We start from the raw sequence: 24,118 nt of genomic DNA on the forward strand, positions 1-24,118 counted from the left end.
CTCCCAAATAATAATTGTTGGCTGCTAGAGATGGACCTCAGTTGAATAAAGTGGAAAAGTTCAGGCCTAGAATCAGTTTCTTTCCATCTTATAAGCCTGTAAGATGTTGTACAACAAAAACCTGAGGTGACATTATTAACAGTTTAGATACACACAGTGACTAATCCTGTGCAGTGTCTGTAAGAGACTTGACTTGAAACCATACCAAGGAGATTTCGAGGTATTAAATGATCCCAGTTAGAGTGAGACATTTGTGTTGAATGTTGAGTACACTCAACTGTGACTTAGAGGTGTCCCAACTGAGATACCTTTGAATGTGCATAGTTACAGACCTGGACTTTGAAGTGCTTCGGTTTGTCCATTGCTCCTGTTATGCACACCCTGGTTTCCTCTGCTGTTTCTCTTGTGTGTGCAGTGCTCTCCACTTGTGAATGTCCCTGCAGTGCCATACCTCCATGGCTCAGGCCTCCTGGATGACATTAATTGCCACATTACCTGTTTCAGAAAAGTAGAGATTATCCAGGGTCTGGGGAGATAAATCAGTGGCTAAGAGCCACTGTGGTTCCTTCAGAGGCCCTGGGTTCTCCTTATGGTGGCTCACAACCATCTGTAATGCTAGTTCTAGGGGGACCTGATACCCTCTCTAATGTCGACAGTCACTGACATATGCACATGGTGCACAGACCTGCATGCAGAAAAAAACCCAGTCACATAAAATAGACCATAATGTCTGTCCATCTATCCATCTATCAATCTATCCATCAATCCATCCATCCATCCATCTATCCATCTATCAATCTATCCATCCATCCATCCATTCATCCATCCATCCATCCATCCATCCATCCATCCATCCATCCATCTATCTATCTATCTATCTATCTATCTATCTAATAGTATGGAAAAGAACTCAGGGGAGGGGAGAAGAGAGAGAGAGAGAGAGAGAGAGAGAGAGAGAGAGAGAGAGAGAGAGCGAGAGCTGTTTCTTAAAACAAATATCATGGGAAACTGGACAGATAATAGTTGATAGTGAGAAATGCACTTCTGTTTCTGTTGTTATTTATGGTTCCAGCTGGTTATTGAGAGTTCCCATCATTGATAGGAAATAGGAGCATAATGCTGTTATGCTTAAAATTTACAAACAAAAATGCAGAGGCTGATTTTATCATCTATAAAGCCATTGTTCAGTTCTGCACTGACTAAGGGACTGAAATATTTCTTCTAACACAGATGAACAACTCTGTAATTATACATTAATTAATAAAAGCAGCAGCAAGCACTCCCAGTGCTTTTTAGCCCCTTTTCCATTTTTTCACATGTATAACAATAAATGCATAAATAGTAATTAAGTTACTAGTTCTGGTGTGAGCAAACACGTCATAAGCTGAATCTCACAAAGTGTTTTTAATTAAAAATGGGATAATTTAAAGATGCATATTAGATTGGGGAAAAAAGCATTAATTATACTTGGTTAAAAAATGAACACATGTATTTTGGATTTCTGCTGTTGGTAAAATGTGGGCAACAAGATGCAGAGTAATAAGCCCAGGTTCAGGTAATGTTTTTAATAAAAGTTCCTTGAGGGGGGCATTAATAAACATATTGGACTGGAAACAGCACATAACGTGTATATTAGTTTTACTTTTAATTAGATTTAGACAGAATTCATTATTTTTAATGGCTTTTCATTAGTGAATGGAAACCATTATTTGAATCTATTGTGGAAAAATAATTTCAAGATGCATATTTATTTTTTGAAAAATACCATGTATATATTTAAGGAAACCACAGTTTGGAATAAGGATTGTGTGGATTTTATGTGCTATAAGTAAATCTTCTGTTTTTATCTCAGGTCAGTTATTAAGAGAGAAATGTACTGAAGTGGGGTGGTTTGTTTAAACTGTAGAAAAGTACATTTGTCTTATCTCAACTTTTAAGTAGTGTTTCTGATTATGGGTCATGTTGACCATGAACAAACATTTAGAGAGCATTCTCTTTCTCTCCCTCTCTGTATCTCTGTCTCTGTCTCTCTCTCTCTCTCTCCATTCTATTTGCATTTTGTTTGAATAATAGAATAGCTATTATTGGTTTAAAATTGATACCTGTGGACCAGCTCCTTTAAGATATGTGTGCTTAAAAAGGAAGCATTGAATTTCAAAGAGGCTCTGAGATATTTACCTGGATTTGTAGAACTTGTAGCTATCTCTTTGTAGGGAATTCTGTCTGCAAAGAGCAGATGGTTGGAATGAATCTCTGGTTGTGTGATTTATTCTCCAGACTGTGAGAATCCATCTTCCTGATGCTCATGTCCTGAACTGTAGTGTCCCGAGATGAGAAAAATACTGTGACTTGTTAGCGGCCCACTGAGGAGGTGTTTGTCATCTTAAGGCACACATGATCCATAAACTAAGCTAATAATGTGTTTCTTAACTACAGTTTTTAAAGGTGAATTTCTCCAGCTTTATAAGTCAAAAGGCACACACACACACACACACACACACACACGTATGACTGTAAATAATGAAGCATCACCCTTCAGCTTGCTGAAGCCCCTACCACCTTCTCCTTTAGCACATCTTTTTCTTTCCTGTATCTTTGCTCTGTGTAAATACTGTTTGTGCATAAATGATGTGCCAATCGTTATCTATAGGTTGTTTCTTTTTGTATAACCTATTTAACAAAGCTTACAGTTATGTCTAGCTTCTGCACAAATTTAGAAATATTTCCTTTTTTGCATTGGCAGGCATCCACAAAAGGCTGGTTTCTGGTGGGACATGGAGGTACATATCTGTAGTTGTAGAACATGGGTATCTGGCGCTGGAGTGTAGTGATTTAGAGGCAGCCTGAGCAAGCTACATAGTAGTGAGACTCTGTCTCAAAACAAACATAAAGCAAAGGCAGTACTGTGTTATAGTGAGGTTTAGGTCTCTTTCTTTCTCCGTGGTCTGTGATGAGGTGTTTTTCTCTGTCCTGGTTCATTGTTGTTGGGGTGTGTGTGCATCTGTGTGTTTGTTTGTATTCATTTTGTATTGTTTTCTGACCTCCATGTTTTTCAGGTGCATTGATCAAGTAACAAGTAGAATGTTACTCATTTTGGGTTTTGGGTAGTATTCTTCCTAATAAGATAGGTGGTAATGGAAGTGTTTGATGAAATTGCTACAGAAATGAAAGGCCATTCTTATGAAAACCAGTCAGAATGTCCCTAATATAACCAGGTCATGTAACAAGTGACTGTCACCCAGCTGTGGTGATGTCTGTCAGGCTTCTCCATTGTGAAGTTACTTCTCTGAATCTCCTCCTACTTCTCCTCCTTTGCTGTTTTTAGGGGCAAGTGGTGGAGGGACAGGTGTCATATAACTCAGGTTGGCCTTGGATTCGAACTCTTAAATGACTATAATCTTCTGACCTCCCTCTCTCACCTGCAAAGTGTTTAGATTACGGAGAGGAGACACACACTCGCTTTGGGCTATGATAGAGAATCAAGCCATTCTTTGGTGCATAGTAAGCATTCGACCTACTGAACCGCATCTCTAACCTCAGTTTTGTCTTCAAGCAAGTGGCCAAACCATCTATCTATAGCTAGCAAGCCCCATTTCCCATAGAGATTGATCAGATGTGCTTAAAACTCTCTGTCAATGTGTGCTTAAGGACGTGATGTCACTCAACTGCCCCTTCCTTAGTCCACGTCCTTAGGAGGTCAAGGTCTCTTCTGTAGTTCCATACTATAAAATAGATGTGTCCACCTCCTCCAGCTAGCTTCTGTGCTTGTTTTTCTTATTCTGAGGCCTATTTCTTGAGAGCTGTCTACACATTTTGTAACCCAACAAAAAGTCAATAGTTGTAGTAGCATCTACCCCTTAGAAAGTTTTCAGAGTTTGCTATTGTTCTAGATTAGTGGCATGGAGGACCTCATAGAGTTCAGCTAACTAACTACCTTTAGGTATGAGCAGCACATCACACAGTAAGACAGTGAAGCCATGGGTGTTTATGTTGCCCAAGAGAACTCCAAGGAGATGGGGCAGCCCTTTCCCTAAGCACCAATTTTTCATCACTGTGCCCAGCACCGAGCAAGTATTAAGGTCCTGTCTAAATATGTTCTAAGATGGTTAGAGCTTCCTTATCCTTTGCTGTCTTTGAACAGAGAAGTCTGTTAAAGTGTACACCACAGTGGGAAGTCCAATAGGAACTGAGCATGCTTCCTCAAGGGCAGCAAAATCTTGGCTCCTGTTGCACTCTGACTCTCAAAACAAATCACGGCTCTGGCTGCTCTGCTCGCTCCTAGAATCCTTCTTGCTCATCATAGTTTTACTGCACATCTTACCCCAGCACAGTTCAGACTAATTTGGTGAATTAATGAAGCTAAAGAGTATTTACCTCTGAAATTGGCATCCCGACTCTGCAGACCCAGGAGGTGAAGAAGATTTAGTAAACAGTCAGCAGATAGATGTACAAAACTAAAGTTAACTCACGGCCAAGAACAGTGTCATACAAGACGATTTTCTACTCTTTTGTTTCTTCTAACTTACTTTTCATCTCAGAATATGCAGTAGGACTTAAGTGAGGAGCTCATGTTACATGATAGGGAGGTAAAGGAGAGATACAAAGGATTGTCCTTTCAGGTGAAGAGAATTGTTTTAGTTAGGGTTATTGTTGTTGTTGTTGTTGTTGTTGTTGTTGTTGTTGTTATTGTTGTTGCTGTGATAGAATATGATGACCAGCAGAAACTTGGGGGAGGGGAGGGTTTGTTTAAGTTCAGGGCTTGTAGTCTCCCATTCGGGGAAGACAGGGCAGGAGGTCAAGACAGTCATCCTGAGTCAGGAACTGAATCAGAGGGTATGGAGGAGTGCTGCTCCCTAGACTGTGCCTCATGGCCTGTTCGGTTTTCTTTCAGCCCCCTGCCCAGGGATGGCACCACAAGGGGCTGGGCCCCTCCACATCCAGTCATCAATCATGACAATGCCCTACAGACTTGCCTACAAGCAAATCTTGTATGAAGGCATATAAGATTCCTCTCATACACTGTCCCCTGTTTCCTCTAGCACATGTCAAGTTGACATAAAATCTTTAATAATGTTAGCTGTACAGCAGGAACCTGAGCTAGTTTCGGTCCTGTTTAAGGGCAGATCTCTGTTCTTTCAAGGTGCTTTGTGAAGGCAACAGGAAGTGGGGTGATGGCATGCCACAAGGAAATGTATCCAAGGTGGCTGGCATCACCTGCCTAAGAGACACTGGGTTTTCTTGTAGTTTCACCTGATGCAGGAATTTACAAAGTCCCAGGGACATTCTTTCGACACGGGGCATCTGCAGGAACAGTAACCTTGGTCAGTCTGGGGCATGACAGTGGCCATATGTCCTGCCTGTGGCCATTCTCTTTTGGGACTTTGCTATCTGGAAGGGCAAAGGGCACTTTTTGGAGGTGCAGAGAGGACACGGGTACTCTGCCCATGTGATCTGAGGCTCTCAATGGTGTGAAGTTGAAGCCTAGGACCTTGTCTGAGAACTGTTATCAGAAGTGGGGAAGGCAGATGTTTAGGGGTGAGTATGGAGTTAGCAATGGCAGCATGAGGCCCTCGGAAACGGAGAAGACTGTTAACAGGGGAAGGCCATTTCTATGAACACTGCACTTGAGATGCACTCACTGCATTTCGTCTTAGGCTGAGTGAGGAACACTGTTAGATTCTCTTGGTACTTAAAGGTTGGCAGAGTCTCTCCATTCCGTCTCATTTGTGCAGTTTTCGCAGGGGATTGCATAGTTACTTTGGACAAGGAAAAATCAGCCTGTGGCCTATTCTGCCCACCTTTCACTGTTTGAGAATGTGAGCTTGTTTATGAAGTTGTGTTGTCAGAGTGGTAAGCTGTTTTGAATAGATTGAGCTACTGAAATGCAAATATCCTACCCATTCCAAGAGTTCTTAAGAGAGAAACAGCCTGCAAATGAGTTTTTCTTATTTTAGATGGGTAAAGTCATAGCCATGAAAGGAAGCCATCTTGCTGGTGGCTTGGGTTGGGCTGGTTTTTCTCAGCAAGCTAGGTGTCTGATAACCAGTCTGTATTAAATGCCACTTTGTTGCTGTTTTGTTTTGTTTTTTTAATTTTACTTTGAAGCATTTATTAAAACTTTAAAAAACCAAAACCCTTCAACGTGGTGAGACCGTCCAACTGTGAATGATTAAGGGTGTGAACTTTTATGAAGTGTCAACACCAGAAAGCTCTATACAGTGTGGAATGGCAACAGTGCTTCGAAGTGAGAATAGGAAATCGATACCTGCGAGTCTGGAAAATGGCTCCTCTGCCTCCACTACCGGCACGGGGCCTTCACAGAGCAAGGGTGTCTGGAGCGTGACGCACTCCAAAGGAGGATTAATTTAAAATCTGAAGTGGAAGATCAGTTTCAATTAAAACTGCCCTTGAATATATATTGGATGGAAATGTGGCAGCAAGCACGCAGTCAGCCTGAACCCGAAGATCATAATGAACAAATCCCACCAGTCTGAGCACTAATTGTTTTTTATAATCTCCTAAATTATATTTCACCCTTCTAATGTGGATGGTAAACACCCTGCTGACCTTAGTTTTTTTATTATTATCATCATCATCATAATTGTTATTAGTGTAATAGCGGTGGTACAGTAGGGTAATTATCAGTCAGGTCCACAGTGACAGCTTGCTGTCATTACTTCCTGGCTGTTGTGTGTGTGTAGCCTGATTTCCCTTTGCCCCGTGGTACTGGTTGTCACTTTATTCCAATTAGAGGTTATTATGAGGTGTTTTATTTGTGGATGCCCATATACAATGTCCCATATTTTGGACATGCCAGCCCGTTTATAGGTGACCAGAATCCACACGTTGGTTCCCATTCTGTGTACCAGGAGTTGGCTCACTCGCTCTTCTGGGGCTCTTTGCCACCCCTACCCTGAACCCCGCTGACATGTAGAGGATGAAAATAAAGTTTGGTTGAAATGTTTGCAGAAATATAGTGCTTTTCTTTGTGGCCCGTGTTGGCCTTGGGGAACTTAAACAAAAGGTGCAGTGTTCTGTGTGGAAAGCCCTTGACACTGCCTCGGATTGCTGCACTCTCGCCCGAAAGGAAATAGCAATGTTGACTTTTTCTAGAAAGTATTAAACACTTGCAAATGACTCAGAAGTGCCCCTGGCTTATTACACCTTTTCCAGTGTGTGAATGAGTCCTTTCTGATCGTCTGTCTTCTCTTACTGTTAGGGATGGGCGTTTGGGAGAACTGCCCAGCATTATCACTGAGCTGAAGTATTTTTCAGAGAGTGAGAATGTGAATCATTTTAAGGACCTTTCCAATTGCTCTTGCAGCTACAATATGTCCACTTTCTTGACAGAGAAGATGTCTGTGGTTGTCCCTTTTTCCCTCTGGCGTTGTGTTTGTGTCTGCTTTGAGCTGCATTAGACATAAGGGACTATGGGTTTGCCTGGTGGTAGGGTCAACACAGTTTGGGGCTCTTGTTGACTGGCAGGGAGACTTATGGTCTTTCTGCATCATCCTTCACACAGGGTGGTTGTGTCAGTAGGCAAAAGAAAAGATGCCTAATTCACTTGTCTATTCAACGTTTTCTATGTGATATTTAAACAACTGAAAGCTAAAAATACAAAGGTATATATATGTGTGTGTGCCTATGTATATACACAGGAGAGAAAGTGTGTGTACATGTGTGGATTGCATATGTATGTGTTTGTGCATGTGTTATGTGTGCATTAAGTGTATGTGTATCTGCTCATGTGCATGTATATGAGTATGTGAGTATATGTGTGTGCACATGCAGATTTGTGTACATGTGTATGTGTGTATTGTATATGTGTATCTGTATATTGTGTGCATGTGTATTGTGTGTGCATGTGAGTGTATGTGTATCTCTGTGTGTGCATGTATATGTATGTGTTTATTTGTGTAAATGTGTGTAAGTGAGTGAGAACATGTATGCAGGGCAGGGTGTTTAAGTGTGTGTGCGTGGTAAGAACATGTATGTAGGGCAGGGTGTATTCCAATGTTTTCCATCTTAGTTTTTGAGAGTTTTTTTTTTTTTTTTCATTTAACCTAGCTAGCCATACAGTGAGTGTCCCTGGCTTCTGGTGCTAAAATGCCAGCATTGGCCACCATGCCTGCTATTACACGGGTGCTAAGGATATGAGCTTGGCCCCTCATGCTTGCAAGTATTACCCACTAACGCCCCCCCTCCATCCCCTGAGCTTCATATCTTGTTTGTTTAAACCCAGACTTTTGGATCTTGAGGACTAAAGTGTTGCTTTCTGTTCCACAGGTGCCTATGGTCCTGAGCACTGGGTCACCTCTAGTGTCAGCTGCGGTGGCAGCCATCAGTCTCCTATAGACATTTTAGACCACCATGCCCGTGTTGGCGAAGAATACCAGGGGCTTCAACTTGATGGATTTGACAACGAGTCCTCTAACAAAACCTGGATGAAAAACACAGGGAAAACAGGTAGGGTGGGTTATTTATTCCTTTATCTTGGTTTACCAGCAACAAAAACTACTTTATTCTAGCATGCTTCTTAAATAGTATCTACTGCTATAAGCAAGCTAAGCAGTCTTCGGATTGATTGACGGCCAGCCAGTGTGTGACTTCAGGCAAATACCTAACCATTCTGTGTCTCAGTTTTTATAAAATATATATAAAATGTGTGTCACAAAATAATACTGGTACATAAGGTTACAGTAGTCCAGTGAATTACTATGTTAGGCTTATAGACTGGACCTGAAGAATATACTCATTATGTCTAACTGTCTGATGTTGCAGACACTAACTACTGGGAATTACATTTAAATTTAAGTTTCAACTATAAAAATGAAAGCTGAGCATGACGACACACACCTTTAACCTCATTACTCAGGAGGCAGAGGCAGGCTAATCTATGAATTTGAGGTCAACAGAGAGAAAGAGAGAGAGGGAGAGAGAGACAGAGACAGAGACAGAGACAGGGTGCTGTGTGCCACAGCATAGGCATAGGGTAGAGCTCAGAGGACAAATTTTGGGTGTTGATTCTCTCTTCTCTGATGTTTTACCAGCTGAACTATGTCACATGCACACACAGTGTTGTTTCCAAATGATTTCCTATCTCCTCTCTCCACCTCTAACACACAGGTCATGGGTACACCATTATGTTCCCCTTCTCAGCCATGGTCAAGCTTTGTATATCAAATGTAGGTATCCTTTGGAAAACTGTGAAGTCACCTAATATAGTGGGTAGGAGATTTGTCGTGCTTGGTGTAACCAGAGATTGGAGTAAGTGCTACTTCAGTGCCTCCTTCTAGAAGCCAGCCAGAGGCAGCCCACCAGGCTCCCTGCCTGCTACAGTTTCCTGCTTGCCTTGCAATGCTTGACAGCCTTCTGCAGAGATAACATGTTCCAGTGACAGCTTTCAGCTTGGTATCACCAGTGAAAGGTTTTAGACATGTGCAGGGTTCATTCAGTGTAAGTTGATTCATGACCTTGGCCTTCCAGAAGCTGATTATCAATCCCTGTCACTCTGCTGACTTCCTAGAGTGATGTGCTACCTGTTGCTTCACACTGTGCTCCTGATTTTGGAGCACAGCCAGTAGCATGTGACTACATCTGTCTGCCCTGCAGTAATGGGGTGTTAGAGAAGCAGGACTCAACCCCTGCACCACTTGGGCTCTATGTGACTCTGACATTTACTGGAGACTATTTGGTGGCCTACGAATTCACTAAGGTGATTAGAAGGGTTTCAGTGTCAATGACAGTTACTGCCTGCCATGGGACAGAACACAGCCATTTTCTTGGGCTTGCTAAAGTTTCAGCATATAGTGTTATAGAAACTTGGCACAGAAACCAACTTGTAATCTTTTAACATGGTAAACCTAGGTTCTTTGAAATCTGATCATATTGAAATTAAATCCACAGAGTTACTATTGTGTGGGAGAAATACACACCCAGTGAGGGGTCTATTTGGATCATCTCAATTCATATACTTCATATGAATTCAATACATGTCAGATCAGAGGCCTTCATAGCTTCTTAATATAAGATACTAATTTCCAGTGACTCATACTGAGACATAACCCGGAACACTTAAGTTATTTGGGGATATATTCTGAGTACATGTTGTGAGTTTTGAGATACTATTTTGGAGGGAATGTATGAAAAGGAGGCATATTATTTTTACATATTTCTTAAAACTACATGTGCATGTATAATTATCAGAAAAAATTAGAAGCCTTGTGATCTATCCTTGCTATAGCCGTATCTGTCTTTCATACCTAGGTAATGAAAACAATCTTAACTTTCTTAAATCATTTATTTAATAATGAGGAACATTTATTATTTTTTGTGATGTAAAGGATGTAATTCAGGTCTTTGTGCATTACCAGGCAGGCTCTCTCCCAGTGACTTATACCTCTGGCCTATAAATCATTATTTTTAAGCATATTTTATCTTCTCTAGAAGTATTTTTACAAACCTCGTATTTCCACAAAGTAAATCTAAGAAGTGTTCCCCTTCCATAGACTTTGAGGTCACTTATCTGTAAAATAGACTGTCTCTGGATATTGAAATATGAATACAGGAAGTTAATATTTAAAGCTGTCTGCTGCATAGAGACAGTAGCTTCCTATAAAGCAGTCGTGGTCTTTGGATCTGCTTTTCTCCTGTGACCACCATATGTATGTCTTATCCAGTGTAGTCATATGGTGACTGGGCAGCACCTCATTCGCTTCGGACAAGTCATCTAACATCCTCTGTGAGACAGATGGCGCCTCTGTTTCTTCCCCAGGAGCTATGGCTGTCTGAGTTACAATCTTGCTATGCCATCCCCGGGATGAAAAGACATTGCTCCTATCAGTGCTGCTTCGGTGCAGTCTTGCTGTCCCAGCATTAATGTCTGCACAGTGATTGCTTTTAAAGATTCCATGAGATTTCTGAAATGTACTAATAAGGCTTGTCCTCCTGTGATTTTTAACGACGGGAGGACTTTTGTATTGTTTTAAACCACTGCACCAGGGACACAGCAAATGTGTTTGACATAGAGGGTTCCTTTTCCATTTTCCCCCACTGTATCTCATCTACTGGGTTTGCCTGCCTGTGTTCTTTCCTGCAACTGAAAATACCATCACATCCAGTGCCATTATCTTCAAGAAATGTCTGTAAGGGGCTGAAGAGCTGGCTCAGGCGTTGAAAGCACCAGCTGCTCTTGCAGAGGGTCCAGGTTTGCTTCCCAGCACCCTGGTGGCAGCTCAGACCCATCTGTCCTCCAGGAAATTGCACACGCTCTTCTGCCTCCTTCAGGCACCAACGGAGTGCCCATGCATCCTTGCAGGCAAACACGCATACATAAAAAATAACAGTACACCTTTTCCAAACATTTTATCTGGGTAAAGATACTGATGGCAGTGAACACATTCATAGACACATAGTTCACATCAGCTAATGACAAGGGGCAGAGGCCATTCTGCTCACTTGAGTTTTCCTGGCCTTGGTCCTTTAATTGTAGAGTCACAACCGTAGGAATTTTAGACTGCAGAGTATAAGGATGACTCTCTGGATTCTTATCTGCAGCTCTCCCTGCCTGACTGCATGATGCCCTGGATAATGCACAGGAGGTTGCAGCTCCCTACAAAGCTCCCAGAGCTTCCTGTCAAATTAGTGTCTGACACTAAGGGTACACTATCTGTTCAGTGCAGATTCCACCTTAGATATTGGTTCTATATAGTCCTGAAGAGGCACTATGCCCGCCATGGTTGAGGGAGACCTTAACCCTAGTCTTTGGGGAACTGATGGTATGGACCTGGGCCTTGAATTCCAGTTGTCAAAAGCATTGAATGTGAGTCCTTGTACATCTGCTTCTTCCCTTAATGACGTTTGATTGCTTCACAACCCATGTTAGCATTTGATCCACATGAGGGGCGAGTTCTAGGAGGTTCACTCCCATGTGTGTTCCTTCCAGCCCCATCTGCCCCGTTGTCTTTGTGGATTTGGCTGCGTTATTGCACATGACACCAAGAGTAGCTTACACGTTTCTCACAGCTGTGGAGATTGGAAATCAAACTTCAGGCATCCGCAGAGTTGATTCCCAGCTGGGACTTTGATTTCTCATGCCTAGAGGGTCTCTTCTCACTATGTCTTCCCATGGGTGGAAAGGGTCAAGGGTCTCTCCCCTGCTCACTTCTAAAGGCACTCATTCTATGCATGAAAACTCCAATATTGTGATCACAACACCTTCCAAAGGCCCCAGCATCTAATAAAGAACACTGGGAATTGGGATTTCAATGGCCAAGTTTTCTGCACTCACAGACTTTCAATTTTAAATCATTATCTTCCGGTGTTAAATGTTCACCCCGTAATGTCTGTTACTTGTGTTGTTTTACATTTCCTTTCAGTCTTATCATATTCTTTAGTTCTTTTCTTTAAGTTCACTAATTTTATTTTGATAGAATATGGTGATTTTTCAAAGGAAATGTGTTCAAATCATAAATGGAAAACCCAGGGGTTCGACACAGAATTACTGTTAAAATTAAGTCTATAATCCATGAAAATAAATCAAAGATTCCTATGTTATTAAATTCTAGTTTAATACTTCCCTTTGAAACAAAGAGTGGAATGGATAAGTAACAGGGATTTTCTTTTCAAAGAGAAAGAAAGCATTGAAATAATTTGTCAAAGAAAGTGTCTTTTTTCTTTAATCTGTGTTAGAGCAAACTGAAAATGACCATTCAGCCCCCAGGTTTACCACCCCGGGCCCCAGGATCCTTGGCTTTACATTTAAATTCTGCTAGTCCTGCAGTAAGTTGAGGTGTCAGGGCTGCTTCCCTGGGAGGGACCGCCCTCTTCTCAGAGGTGAAGGATGTAAGGAGTGACTGGGAGGAGAGGGGAGACTGCACCATTGGGATATAAAGTGAATGAATGAAACAATTTTAAATTCTGCTGTGTGTGTTTTGCTTGTCATTAAGGTGCTCTCCCACTGAGTTGCATGCATCCTGAATTGAGCTCAATGAACAGGTTGAGTCACATTCATGAGGTTACAGCTCCTCCCCCTGCCCCCTCACCTCACCAGCTCTCCAGCCTTGATCCCTGAAATGATTGACAGCAGGCACTGCTGAGCATGTACACGCCAGGCTCCTAGCACTGCATATGGGCCTTTGGAAAGTGATACCCTTTAGCCTCAAAGGGCTGACACTGTGGCCATACATACCCTTGTGAACAGTGAAGGACACCGAGGCACAGGAGAATTGGGAATTTGCTTGAGGTCACACCACTGTCATAAGACTTTTTGTGATCCGTGAAAATACCTTTTCTTCCCTGTTTCAAAACATTGCTGTCATCCATCTTTGGCCCTTATAAAAGTTGTTTCAAGATAACTGGGGAAGCTTTCTCTTCCCTGTTTCATAAAATGTAAACAAAATATAAGCTATTTTTGGAAGGTTATATGTACATGGGGATTCTGTGTGTCTGGTAAGAAATCCCATAAAATGAAAACTGAGATTAATGTTTCAGATTATAGTGTTCCCTAATTATACCTTTAATTATTCATGTAAAACAAGTAAAATGACCCCTGACAGAGACATAAATGATTTAGGTAGAATCAAATATTCATGAGATGATGCTGAGTCCCTGGGTGTGTCCTAACAGATACACTCAAAATCTTTGCTTCTGTGCTTCTGAAGCAAAATTGTATCTGTGGAAATCATAGTAGGCTAGAATAATCGACAGCACTTAAGACACTGCTTGGGATGCCAGTTTGTTTCGGCACTGACCTGAAAGGCACATGGAGTGTCGTATAGCACTTTAGAAAGTATTTTATAATAACTTTATACCCATCAATTTGAGTACATAGTTTTATATGTGCTCAACTTTGTAATAACTTTGATAACATTTTTCCATGTAGTGGCAGGCCATCTGCCTGTTTTAATATTTTTAAATGGCTAAAACATAAAAGGCGGCTGGAGAAGTGTCTCGCTGGATAAAGTGTTTGCTTCAGAAGGGTGTGGAGCTGACTTTGCATTCTCAGTACCTGTATAAAGACTGAGTAAGATAGTGCCTTCTTGTATTCTCAGCCCTGGGAGACTAAGGGAAGAGCACTCAGGGCTTGCTAGCCTGCTAGCCTAGCCAGTCATTGAACACCAGGATCAGTGACAGAATCTCTCTCCCAAAGAAAGCTAAGGGGAAAGAGGAAGACACCTGACATGGGCCTCTGACTTCCATACTGATGCTCACAGTATACACACATGCACACACATGCACACACATGCACACACATGCACACGCATGCGCAGTGCACACACACACACACACACAGTCAGAAGGAGAATAATACTTTATCATGCATAAAAATTCCATTAAGTTCAAGTTTCAATGTGATTAAATAACGTTTTTGTACGATGTAGTCTCATTTGTTCATTTGCATACAGTTTCTGTCTGCTTCTATCCTACCGAGTCTCCACTAGAGACTCAATGCTCTGCAAATCCTAAAATATTTACTAATGGCCGTCAAAGGGAAAGTGTGCCGACCTCTATTCTAAAGCATACCCCAAACAGAGCAGCGCGGGAACGATGCCATAGCTTGTTTAATTGGCACAAGAAACGTTTGCTTTTACTTCGTTTTAGTCTTTAATGCACCGTCCCAGTAATTGAACATTTGCTGTGTATTTTTCAAAAGTTGGTGAACAAGTGCCTTTTGAAAGCAGTAAAGAGGGGTTGATGTGATCGGGGCTCCTTCTCTCCCCGTTAATGCTTCCTTTCCAGAGCAAAGCACTGAGACTAATTGCCCTGCTTCAGAATTGGGTCATTAGTCTAGTCCCTATCTTTTATGTGGACCTAATTCTCATGCAGGATTCCTCTGCAAGGCTGCCCTGGGATCTCCTTAGGAAGAGGGGACAGTGAGAACCCGAGCGCTCTCCCTTCCCAGCACAGGCTTGCCTTTCGTTCTAAGCCAATCAGTGTATCAGTTGGCAACTTCCATGTATTTAGCAGCCACTAAGAATTTGTTAAATGAATGAATGAATCAACGTTAGAGGGAACAAGATGGAGAGTGAGCCTGGAGCAGTTTAAAAGGGAAACTGTTTTGTGTGCCTTCAGATAGTCACATTCCCCCCGCACAAACCAAAGTTTTATGGAAATGGAAATCCAAATGATTCTTGAATTCCTGATTATGGGGTTTGAGGAAGAGAACTACATTTTTAGTATTTGGGGTTTGAATTGGTTGAGGTCTTTATGTTGTGGATGCTGTCATGGGTTGTCATGAACTGAGCATAAAGAAAGCAGGAGAGGAAATAGAATTATGGGCCAGTATTTTCGTGAATCACTGGTGCCGAGGTTGTGCGCTGCTCTGCAGGGTAACGATGCAGACGACCGTCCCCAGCTCTGGCCGTCTACTCACCATCGTTGCCTTAACAGAGAGCAAGACTCCAAAGCCTTTCTGGTGCTCACTTGCCTAAGGTTTTGTCTTCGTTGTCATTGTTATTTGTGGTTTGTTTTTATTTTGGTTTGTTTTGGTCAAAGGAACATACCTGTCACATGTGGCTCATTATGTTTCTCATCTGGTTCAGTCCATGAATCCTGGGACAGCCTCAAGAGCCAGTGCTTGCTTCAGAAGTGTCTTGCTTTCTGGAAGCGTCTCCATTTTCTCCTATATGTTAAATGGAATTTCTCAGTCTCCCCAGGAATTGTGATAATTTAGAACTATTGTGGTGACTCTTTGCTATAATAGGGAGATGTAACCAAATTTCTGTCCCCCTCCTTCAAGGACATCAGTGACAAACCAAAATAGAGCCCACCAGAGGCCAACTGGGGGAATGGATACATTTATTAGTCTTATTTACAAAGCATGGGGGATTGGTTACTTGCAGGAATGTGCATGACCCCCACATGTCTACATGATGGCTTCCCCACAGCTGTACACAGCTGTAATTCCCACTGCAGTTAGTCTTGAATTCACTGTGTTCTAGCACCTCTTGAGAACAGGGAGCCATGCGTCATTAGGACTGAATGACATATAGTTAGCTGGCTTAGATAGAACAGGCTGGGACCGCGAAGTCCAGTAATCCTCCCCTCCCTCTTCTTCTGTAAGTGGGCCCCAATGGCCTGCAAACTCTGGGTTCTCTCAGAAGCAGTCACAGCTGTTGTACTGAAGGTGGCTGTAAGGCTCAGAGGGTAGCGCTATATATCAAGAACTAATCAGTGGTCCAGGAGCCCTCTATAGCAGCAATGCCTTCTTTTACTGAAACTGGTGGTGTTGACTTGTGTCATAGGACTGTGAGGAAGTGAGCCGCGCTGTGCTGATCATGAACCTGACCGAAAGAATCGATGAACAAAAGCAAAACAACACAAGTTCAGTCTGTGTCTGAAACTCACTTTTCTTTCCTTCCCTTCCTTCCCATTTGACAGTTGCCATCTTGCTGAAAGACGATTATTTTGTGAGCGGTGCCGGGCTGCCTGGCAGATTCAAAGCTGAGAAGGTGGAGTTTCACTGGGGCCACAGCAATGGCTCCGCTGGCTCAGAGCACAGCGTCAATGGCCGGAGGTTTCCTGTGGAGGTGAGAGAAACTGGGGTCCCTGGGATTCCCGCGTGGCATGGGAGGCTGTGTCCTCACCTCAGTCATTCTGCAGGCTAAACGGACATCCCCTGCTTTCCTCTCTGGGAAACCCTGTATGGAGAGCACAGCGAAGAGCTCCCCACAGGTTTCTTCTACACTCAGGAGGAGAGCCGTAAAGCACCCACAGGCGCGCCGACTTTTGCCAGCATAGGGAGGGTTCATGCCCTTTGACACAGTCTCTCTTCTCAATCTGCTTCTCCACCCCTCTTTTCTATGAAGGTGGCATTTTAGGTGATGCTGAGAAGACTCTGTTGTCACTCTTTAGTAAATGAAAAGACTGATGATGTGGAAAGAAGTCTCAGAATCTTCTCTTAGGTGTGACCATCTTTGAAGGGGTTGTTTTGGTTTTTTAGTCCCTTCCAGCTGTTGAGACAGAGGCCGTGACCACTGATGGTATGACCCAGTCATCTTTTCCTAGAACTGATGGTAACACTGCTTCATTCCTGGGGCGTTTTTGAGGCCATCTTTTCATAAAGCCAGGCTGGCAACCAGAAGGCCATGGTACTGATACATAGGGTTGACACAGGAATCCTGTCATAACCATGCCTTCATTAGCATCACCTGGCATATGACGTGTATTGTGAGCCTCTTTTGCTTTCTTCGAGTTTTTGAGTTTTGTTCTGTTGGGATAACATGTGCCAGTTGGCTTGATCCCTGTGTAGTAAGCCAGGCCGGTTTGTGGCAGACCTCACTAGGTAGCTGGTAGTCTTTGGTTGGATAAAAGTTGGGAGTTCCCATGGAATGCTGGACTGTTTGAATCACAGGATCCAGGCGGCAGAGTATCATTTTCAGCAACAAATGTTTCTCCACTTGTGTCCTGCTTTGATAGTCTGATAAATGTTTGCGATCCTCTTCATAATAAAAATACACGTATTTCAGATTTATGAATGACTTACAGAGTAGTAGTTGTATCACCTAGCTCCTACTCTGGCCTGTTTATGACCTTTGTGTGAGAACTCAGGAAAGGCACTGATACCTCTGCTGTGGAGCGTTTTTGAGTTCAGTGGGCCGGTGCTTCCCACCTCTGCATTTCCCCCTGTGCTCTCACGACACAGAGCCCTTTAGACCCGAGAATGTGTGGAGCTTTTACCCCAGCAGAAGTGCAGAAAGTTCCATTTACAGCTCCTGATGTCTGTTCCTTCCTGCACTACCTCTGTGTGGAGATTATGTCGATCCTGCAGATGGCCTTCCTCCTACCAGACAACCTCTACTTCTGTCACAAGTTTCTGCCTATGAGACTCTGGACACCCCTATCCATTATTAATTTTCTAGTATAGCTCATAGGCCTTAGTCACAACTCCCAGGTTTGTTGCAGTGATCTAGACAATGAAGTTAGAGAAAAGGAAACATGATTAGGTCTGGGGACATCCTAGGTACGGGCACTTCTGACGTTCCCAAGAATGAGTTCTTGTTCATTTAAGTGTGGACTATGGAAATGTGTACAGTAATGTCTGAGCTAGTGCTGGTCGCTGGGGCAAGGCAACTTACTAAGACCTGTTTCTTCAAGTTCTTTTTGGCTTGGGCTGGCTGCAGCTTTTTTTTTTCCTGTATATCGAGCAGGTGGTAGGGCTAGTTACACTATCAGACAAGGTAACACAAAGAATGTCTTTATAGGCAGTCACAAGACACAGTGTTGGGGCAGGGTAGTGTTTCTGGACTGGATGTGTAGACAGTTTTGTTTGTTTTCTCTTGAGAAGGATTCTCTAGTTTCTTGAAGGATCAGATGCCAAAAACTCTGGATGAAAACATATAGATACATGGATGCAGATGTGCACGCATTTACACACACGCTCACATGTATCGTGACATCGCCGACACTGATGTAGATCTCCCTCTTCCATACTGTAGTACATAATACAATGCTGTTTAAATTAATTTGTAGCACCCAGATATCCCCTGTACACCCTTGTCTGTGGGACTTCCTCTTCTGGTCGCACTAATTATGATTCTGAGGAGAGTTTCCTCCTGTCCTGTGAATGGAATGAGTCACTTCGAAGTCTTAGCGTTATTTCTACATGGCAAACATCCTTCCTAGAATCAAAGGTCCACGGTGTTCTTAAGTATGGGCTTTGCTGTCTGGCCCCGCCCCACCTCTGCTTCCCATGGGCAGTGTGGGTTGAAGGACTGGATTGTATTCTACCAGCTTTGCTCTCAAACCTCCTTGTCCCTTGTTCAGAACAAAAGAGCAGTGCTCCTAATCTGGCTTGTGAAGAATGTCTCTGTAGCAGGATTGGTGGCTTTGGCCTCATCTGCAGTCACACCCTCTACCTCAAGGGCTGGTCATCATGCGCGCACACACACACACACACACACACACACACACACACACACACACACACTGTGTACAGCTGAGACCTGTGTTTTCTTTGGAGGCTGTGAGTTTTGAAAGCAGTTTGACTTTCCCATTGCTTGAAGAGTGCCATCAATTGAAGACACTAATATGCCGTCGTACTGGTGACGCCCAGACTTGCCGTCTGGTCAAGTTGCTTGGGTTCTTTGCTTTTGAACGGCACTGGAGAGGAAACCTGCCTGTGTGAAGCTGATTCCTTGTGCCCAGCTGGCTCATAGCTTGCTTTCATCAACTGTGATAACATGTTGATGTTCTGAGTGGTATATTTGGAGGTACTTAAGTTGCAGGGATTAAAGGCAATTGGATCCAATTTAACTGTAAAATATGCGCATGAAAGTTGCTCACTTCTGTCTCAAATGTGACTGTGAAACTTTGCGTTGATAGCTCAGCGTTGCTTAAAGTTCCTTACTTACACCAGCTCTTCCTGGTAATCCTGTTGGAGCATGTCAGAGTCTGCTTATTTCTTCTCATGTGGAATGAAAAATGAGGACATGACTGCTTGGGGTAAGGGTTTAGGAGAAGGTTTATTGTAGACACAGGGAGGAAAACAGCCAGAGCCATCTGGAAGGGTCCTGACTGAACATGGCTAGCAAAGTGAACTGGGCCATAAGTGAAGGGGTCAGAGATCAAGAGAGGAGGTCAAAGAGAGACAAAGGAGAGGAGAGGGAACCAGTACACAAGAGGCCAGGAGCAAGCCGAGAGACCAGGAGGGTACTTAACCTAAATGGCTGAATTTGGGGAAGAGAAGTTGGGGACCAGAAGCGAAGCCCATCCCCTGGGAGTGAGGGGTTTCAGGTGAGAGACAGTAACAGATATAGTGTGATGCTGGGTAAGCTGGGGGGGGGGGGCTCTTTGATATGTTAACAGGTACCTCAGTTCACCATTTCTCCAGGGTTTCTTTGAGACCTAACATGTATCTACATTATATTCCAAAAGAAGTTTCGGTTTATTGTGGAAAAAATTGATCTGCATCCCCAGTATCATTTTTGTATGTGTCATGCATGTATAAAGGGGACTCTGTGTTATTGGAATGTTAAGGTCAGAGCCAGGGCTCTGGCAGCCCTAACAAGGTAGGTCGGGCCATTCACCCTCAAAAGGCCTATTAGACATATTTTATAAAGTGTAGTCCTATTGGGAAGTAGAACAAAGAGGCCTGGTCAAGTCCTGGCATGAAGTTTATGCTCAAGTAGAGGGAAGAAGGCCTCCTAGCTAAGCGGTCCTAGTTCATGCATGGCCCTGCCCATCACCCCTGTTCTGTCTTCAGTGTTCCTCCTTAGGCGACTGTGGAGATGCCTTTCCAGAGGAGAGCTACGGAGCTGCAGAGCTGTGGAGACAGCTCACTTGACATAGTATGTGCACCCTGGGTTTGGTCCCTCGTACCCTTGTGAAAAAGGCAGCTCTGGTGGCATTTAAATCCTTGTCTTGTGCAGCCTGCTTAGCCTAATGGGTAAGGGCCAAACCAATGGGAGCCCTTGTATCAAAAAAGCAGGGGGATTAGTTTCTGAGCAGTGACACCTTTGGTTGGCTGGCCTCCACAAGTGGAGATACATATCTTACTTGCAGAGAAATCTCTTGTTGGTAAGTGCACTTCCTCTCCGGCTGGCACCAGATTCCAGCCTTTTCCTTCTCCTAGCAAGTTGTTCCTGAGCCAATTCCAGCATGGGGAGGGCGTTGTTTCAATAGTCTGATAAAGAAAGGAAGGACACAGAGTCTGTTTAGAGTACAGTCATTCCTGCCATTGTAGTCAGAAAGAGGCATTGTTGAAGATTTCACTGAGATTGGTGGAGCAGGACCAAGGGGACCCCCCCTCCCTGTAACCCCTCAGAGAATGCCAATCATCTTTTCTGATGATTTGCCCATAGTCACTGTTGGCAGTGGTGTGCTACTGGTTTCTAGCTGAGGGCAGGATGCTGGTAATGTGCCAGTGTATATAATGACCCTCTGTAGAAGAAGCCATCTAGCCCACAGATGTCACTAGTGTCACACATGTGAACCGTCAGAGCTAAGAAAGCATGCATTTAGTGGGATTAAGTCCCCTTCATCTTGGGGACACCAAAACACTTTGAATACTGAGAACTTTGTTCCCTGTGCAGTAACTGTGGCCTCTTGTGTTTGTTACAAATGCAGTGTACCTTGTGTCTTCATATGTAGCACTACCCCATAATTTCAGCAACTGTGGCAGGCTTCTGCCCTGCAGATTGAATTTGAAGCATGTGTCTTATCAGTACCTGGTCCCACTCCCTGAGGGTAAACTGCAACAAAGCCAGCCTTGTAGATTTTGCTACTTCCCAGGAATTCTTGGAAAATATGTATGGCCTTCTAGGCATCCAGTTTAGACCTGTCTCCATTTCCTTGGCTGACATCCTAGATATGGTCTTACAGGAGATTGGATCCAATCTAATTGTTAACTAGAAAGTCATTATACAGTCCAAGTAAAGTCAATGCTTTTCAAAAACCAGCTATTTTCCTTCCTTCCTTCCTTCCTTCCTTCCTTCCTTCCTTCCTTCCTTCCTTCCTTCCTTCCTTCCTTCCTTCTCTTCCCTTCCTTCCTTCCCCCTTCCCTCCCTCCATTTCCTTCCTTCATTCCTTTCCTTCCTTCATTCCTTTCCTCTCCTCTCCTCCCCTCCCCTCTCCTCTCCTCCCTTTCCCTCCCCTACTCCTCCTCTCTCCCCTCCTCTCCTCTCTTTTCTCCTCTCCTCTCCTCTCTTTCTTTTCCTGCACAATCGAACTCAGAAAAGTCAATGGGGGTGACTGCAGTGTCCTGTTGTAGGACAGAACTGTCCTTGGGTATCCTCTGCTGCCCTGCATCAGCTGCCCTGCTAACTGGTGGCTTCTTTGGGTTTTTTGCCTCACAGGCATTAGTGACACACAAGTGGAGCTGGAAGCCACTTCTCTGCCTCCAGCTGTTTGTGTTCTGGGGGTGACACTGCAGGAGACCGATCACTGAGCCATAATGCCCTTTCAGTTGTTATAAATGGATTCTGAAGTAGAAGGACCTTGTGCCAAAAGATGAAGGGTTTTGGAGAATAGTGAGAATAGTGATGGAGATAAAGATAAAGGGATAAATCTGAGCCTGCTGTGAGAACAGGACTATGCAAAGGTCCTGAGGTTGGTGACATTGTGTGTTTTCCTAGGCAAAGGGGACTTTGCTTATGTGAGGTAGTGCAGGTGTCTGTCGCAGAGTTCAAAATATTCTGGTGAAAGGGACAGTGGTGTTGGAATGGACGACTCAGTCTTTGTTTCTTGGCTCTGTACTTCAGTGCTTCTACAGTTCTCCTAAGACTTACCTTCTCCTCCTCCATTCCCGGTTCCATATTCTTTCCTTGGCCTGTGGTTGATCCTGTGACTGACAGCTCCTAACACGCAAACTGGAATCGAATCATGGTACATTTCTACTAATAATTGAAGTTGGAGTGAATTCAAAGGAAAACCTCTAGACAGAACATCCGAGAGCGCCATTAAAGTGGAGGTTCATTGCGTGCTTGTTGTCTGAGGTAATTAAAATCGTATTTATTACAATAAGAGATTACAGGAGTTGTTGATTCAGACTTTTTATGAGTTGAAGTCTTCAATAAGCTTAAATGATCCAAATTGATTGTCTACGTCCTTCCCAGCCAGGCTCACAGCTGGTTTGCTTCAGCTCTGGTTAGGGCAACTCAGCAAGTACTGAGAAGCAAAGACTTGCTGCTTCTTATTGCGGTTCATGTACACATTACCATATGCTACAGGCGGAGATTCCTTATCTCACACCCTGGAGGCCAGATGTTTTAGAATCTCCAATCTTTATAGAAAGGTTCCTCTCTCTCTCTCTCTCTCTCTATCTCTCTCTCTCTCTCTCTCTCTCTGTGTGTGTGTGTGTGTGTGTGTGTGTGCGCATCATGGTACCTGCTCTGCTACCATGAATGGAAAATACATTCTGCAAATAACTTCATGTCTCTTCACATGGTTTTATCACCAAGTAAGTTTCTGAAAAAAAAAATAGTAGCAAGATTCCTTTTTTTCTTGGAGAAATGTCCAAGACCATCCTGTGGTTCGTGTATCCTGTGTATGGCTTCATTGCTTTATTACCGAGAGTCCTGGGTCACTGTAGCCCTGACCCAGCATATTGACCATTTTTCTGTCTGCAAGACCCAATTCAATGTCTTGTGGTGCTCTTGTGAACCTTTTCTGACAGGATGCTATGAATATGCTCCATCAAGATGAGGGGCTGTCTAGGAGACAAAATGTGGCCAATTCTATGCTGACTTCCTTTCGTGTTCCCTTCTCCCATTTTCTGTTTGGCCTTGCATCTACCTTCTTCCTCTTTCCCAACCGTGCCCGGCTTTCTTCTCACAGCCTGCTGCCCACACAGAGGAAAACCATCAGCTTCCCTTTGATGAAACATGTCTTGCTTCTGCCTTGGAGTACTTCTGTCTCTCTCTAGCAAGATAGTGTGTGCTGTGACCCCGAGGTTCTGGCTCAGGAGATTCATGTCCACCTTCTGTCTGCTAAGGCGGAGCACGGCTGGCCCATGGTGTCACCTCTCCACCCACAGCATGTATGCTGGTGTCTTCACTGCTCAAATAATAGTCTGAGCATCTGGACATGCTGTCCTACTTTGATCTCTGACCTCCATAGTTTGATAGGTATGGTCTTAATGTTTGGTCCACTCCTTTCTGCATTCTGCTGAGAATACATTTAAACACAGGCATGCCTTCCTAGAGATTTAGGTCATATGCTCGCATAATAAGGGATTTGGAGCATCTTCCACTTGAAAAATTAAACTTTTTTTATGTATGTGTGTATGTATGTATGAAAATGCCACAGTGAGAGCCATCATTTTGTATAAAAACAATAAATAATAGAGGAGAAATCAGTTCAGCCTTATTTAACAATATCTGTTTAAAATTTGTCTTACATTTGGTGTGTGTGTGTGTGTGTGTGTGTGTGTGTGTGTGTGTGTGTGTGTGTGTTTAGAGCACATGTGGGAGTCAGAAGGCAACTTGCAGGACTTATTTCTCTCTTAGTCAAAGAGAACCCTTCGTTTTTTTATCTCAAGTTGTCAGGCGCGGCCAAGGCTTTACCCGTGGAGTGTTTCACTGGCCCCTAACATGGTAGCTCTTTAAACTTACATGAGAATTACCTTTTTCCTTTATTTGTAAGGCCTTTCCTTTCGGAAATGCTGGTTTAGATATTTCTC

General features: G+C 43.4%; 1 protein-coding gene across 2 annotated transcripts in view; it reads left to right on the forward strand.

Moving 5' to 3' along the window:
* The window catches only part of Ptprg (protein tyrosine phosphatase receptor type G), a 680,693-nt gene that overhangs the window by 388,567 nt on the left and 268,008 nt on the right, over window positions 1–24,118 (forward strand). For both annotated transcript variants that reach the window (XM_052190336.1, XM_052190337.1), the window contains exons 3-4: window positions 8,287–8,466; window positions 16,381–16,529. In XM_052190336.1, coding sequence (XP_052046296.1) covers window positions 8,287–8,466; window positions 16,381–16,529 — 329 coding nt within the window. The remainder of the gene's footprint in view (window positions 1–8,286; window positions 8,467–16,380; window positions 16,530–24,118) is intronic.

Source organism: Apodemus sylvaticus, chromosome 8, assembly GCF_947179515.1.
Source record: "Apodemus sylvaticus chromosome 8, mApoSyl1.1, whole genome shotgun sequence".
Taxonomy (NCBI): domain Eukaryota; kingdom Metazoa; phylum Chordata; class Mammalia; order Rodentia; family Muridae; genus Apodemus; species Apodemus sylvaticus.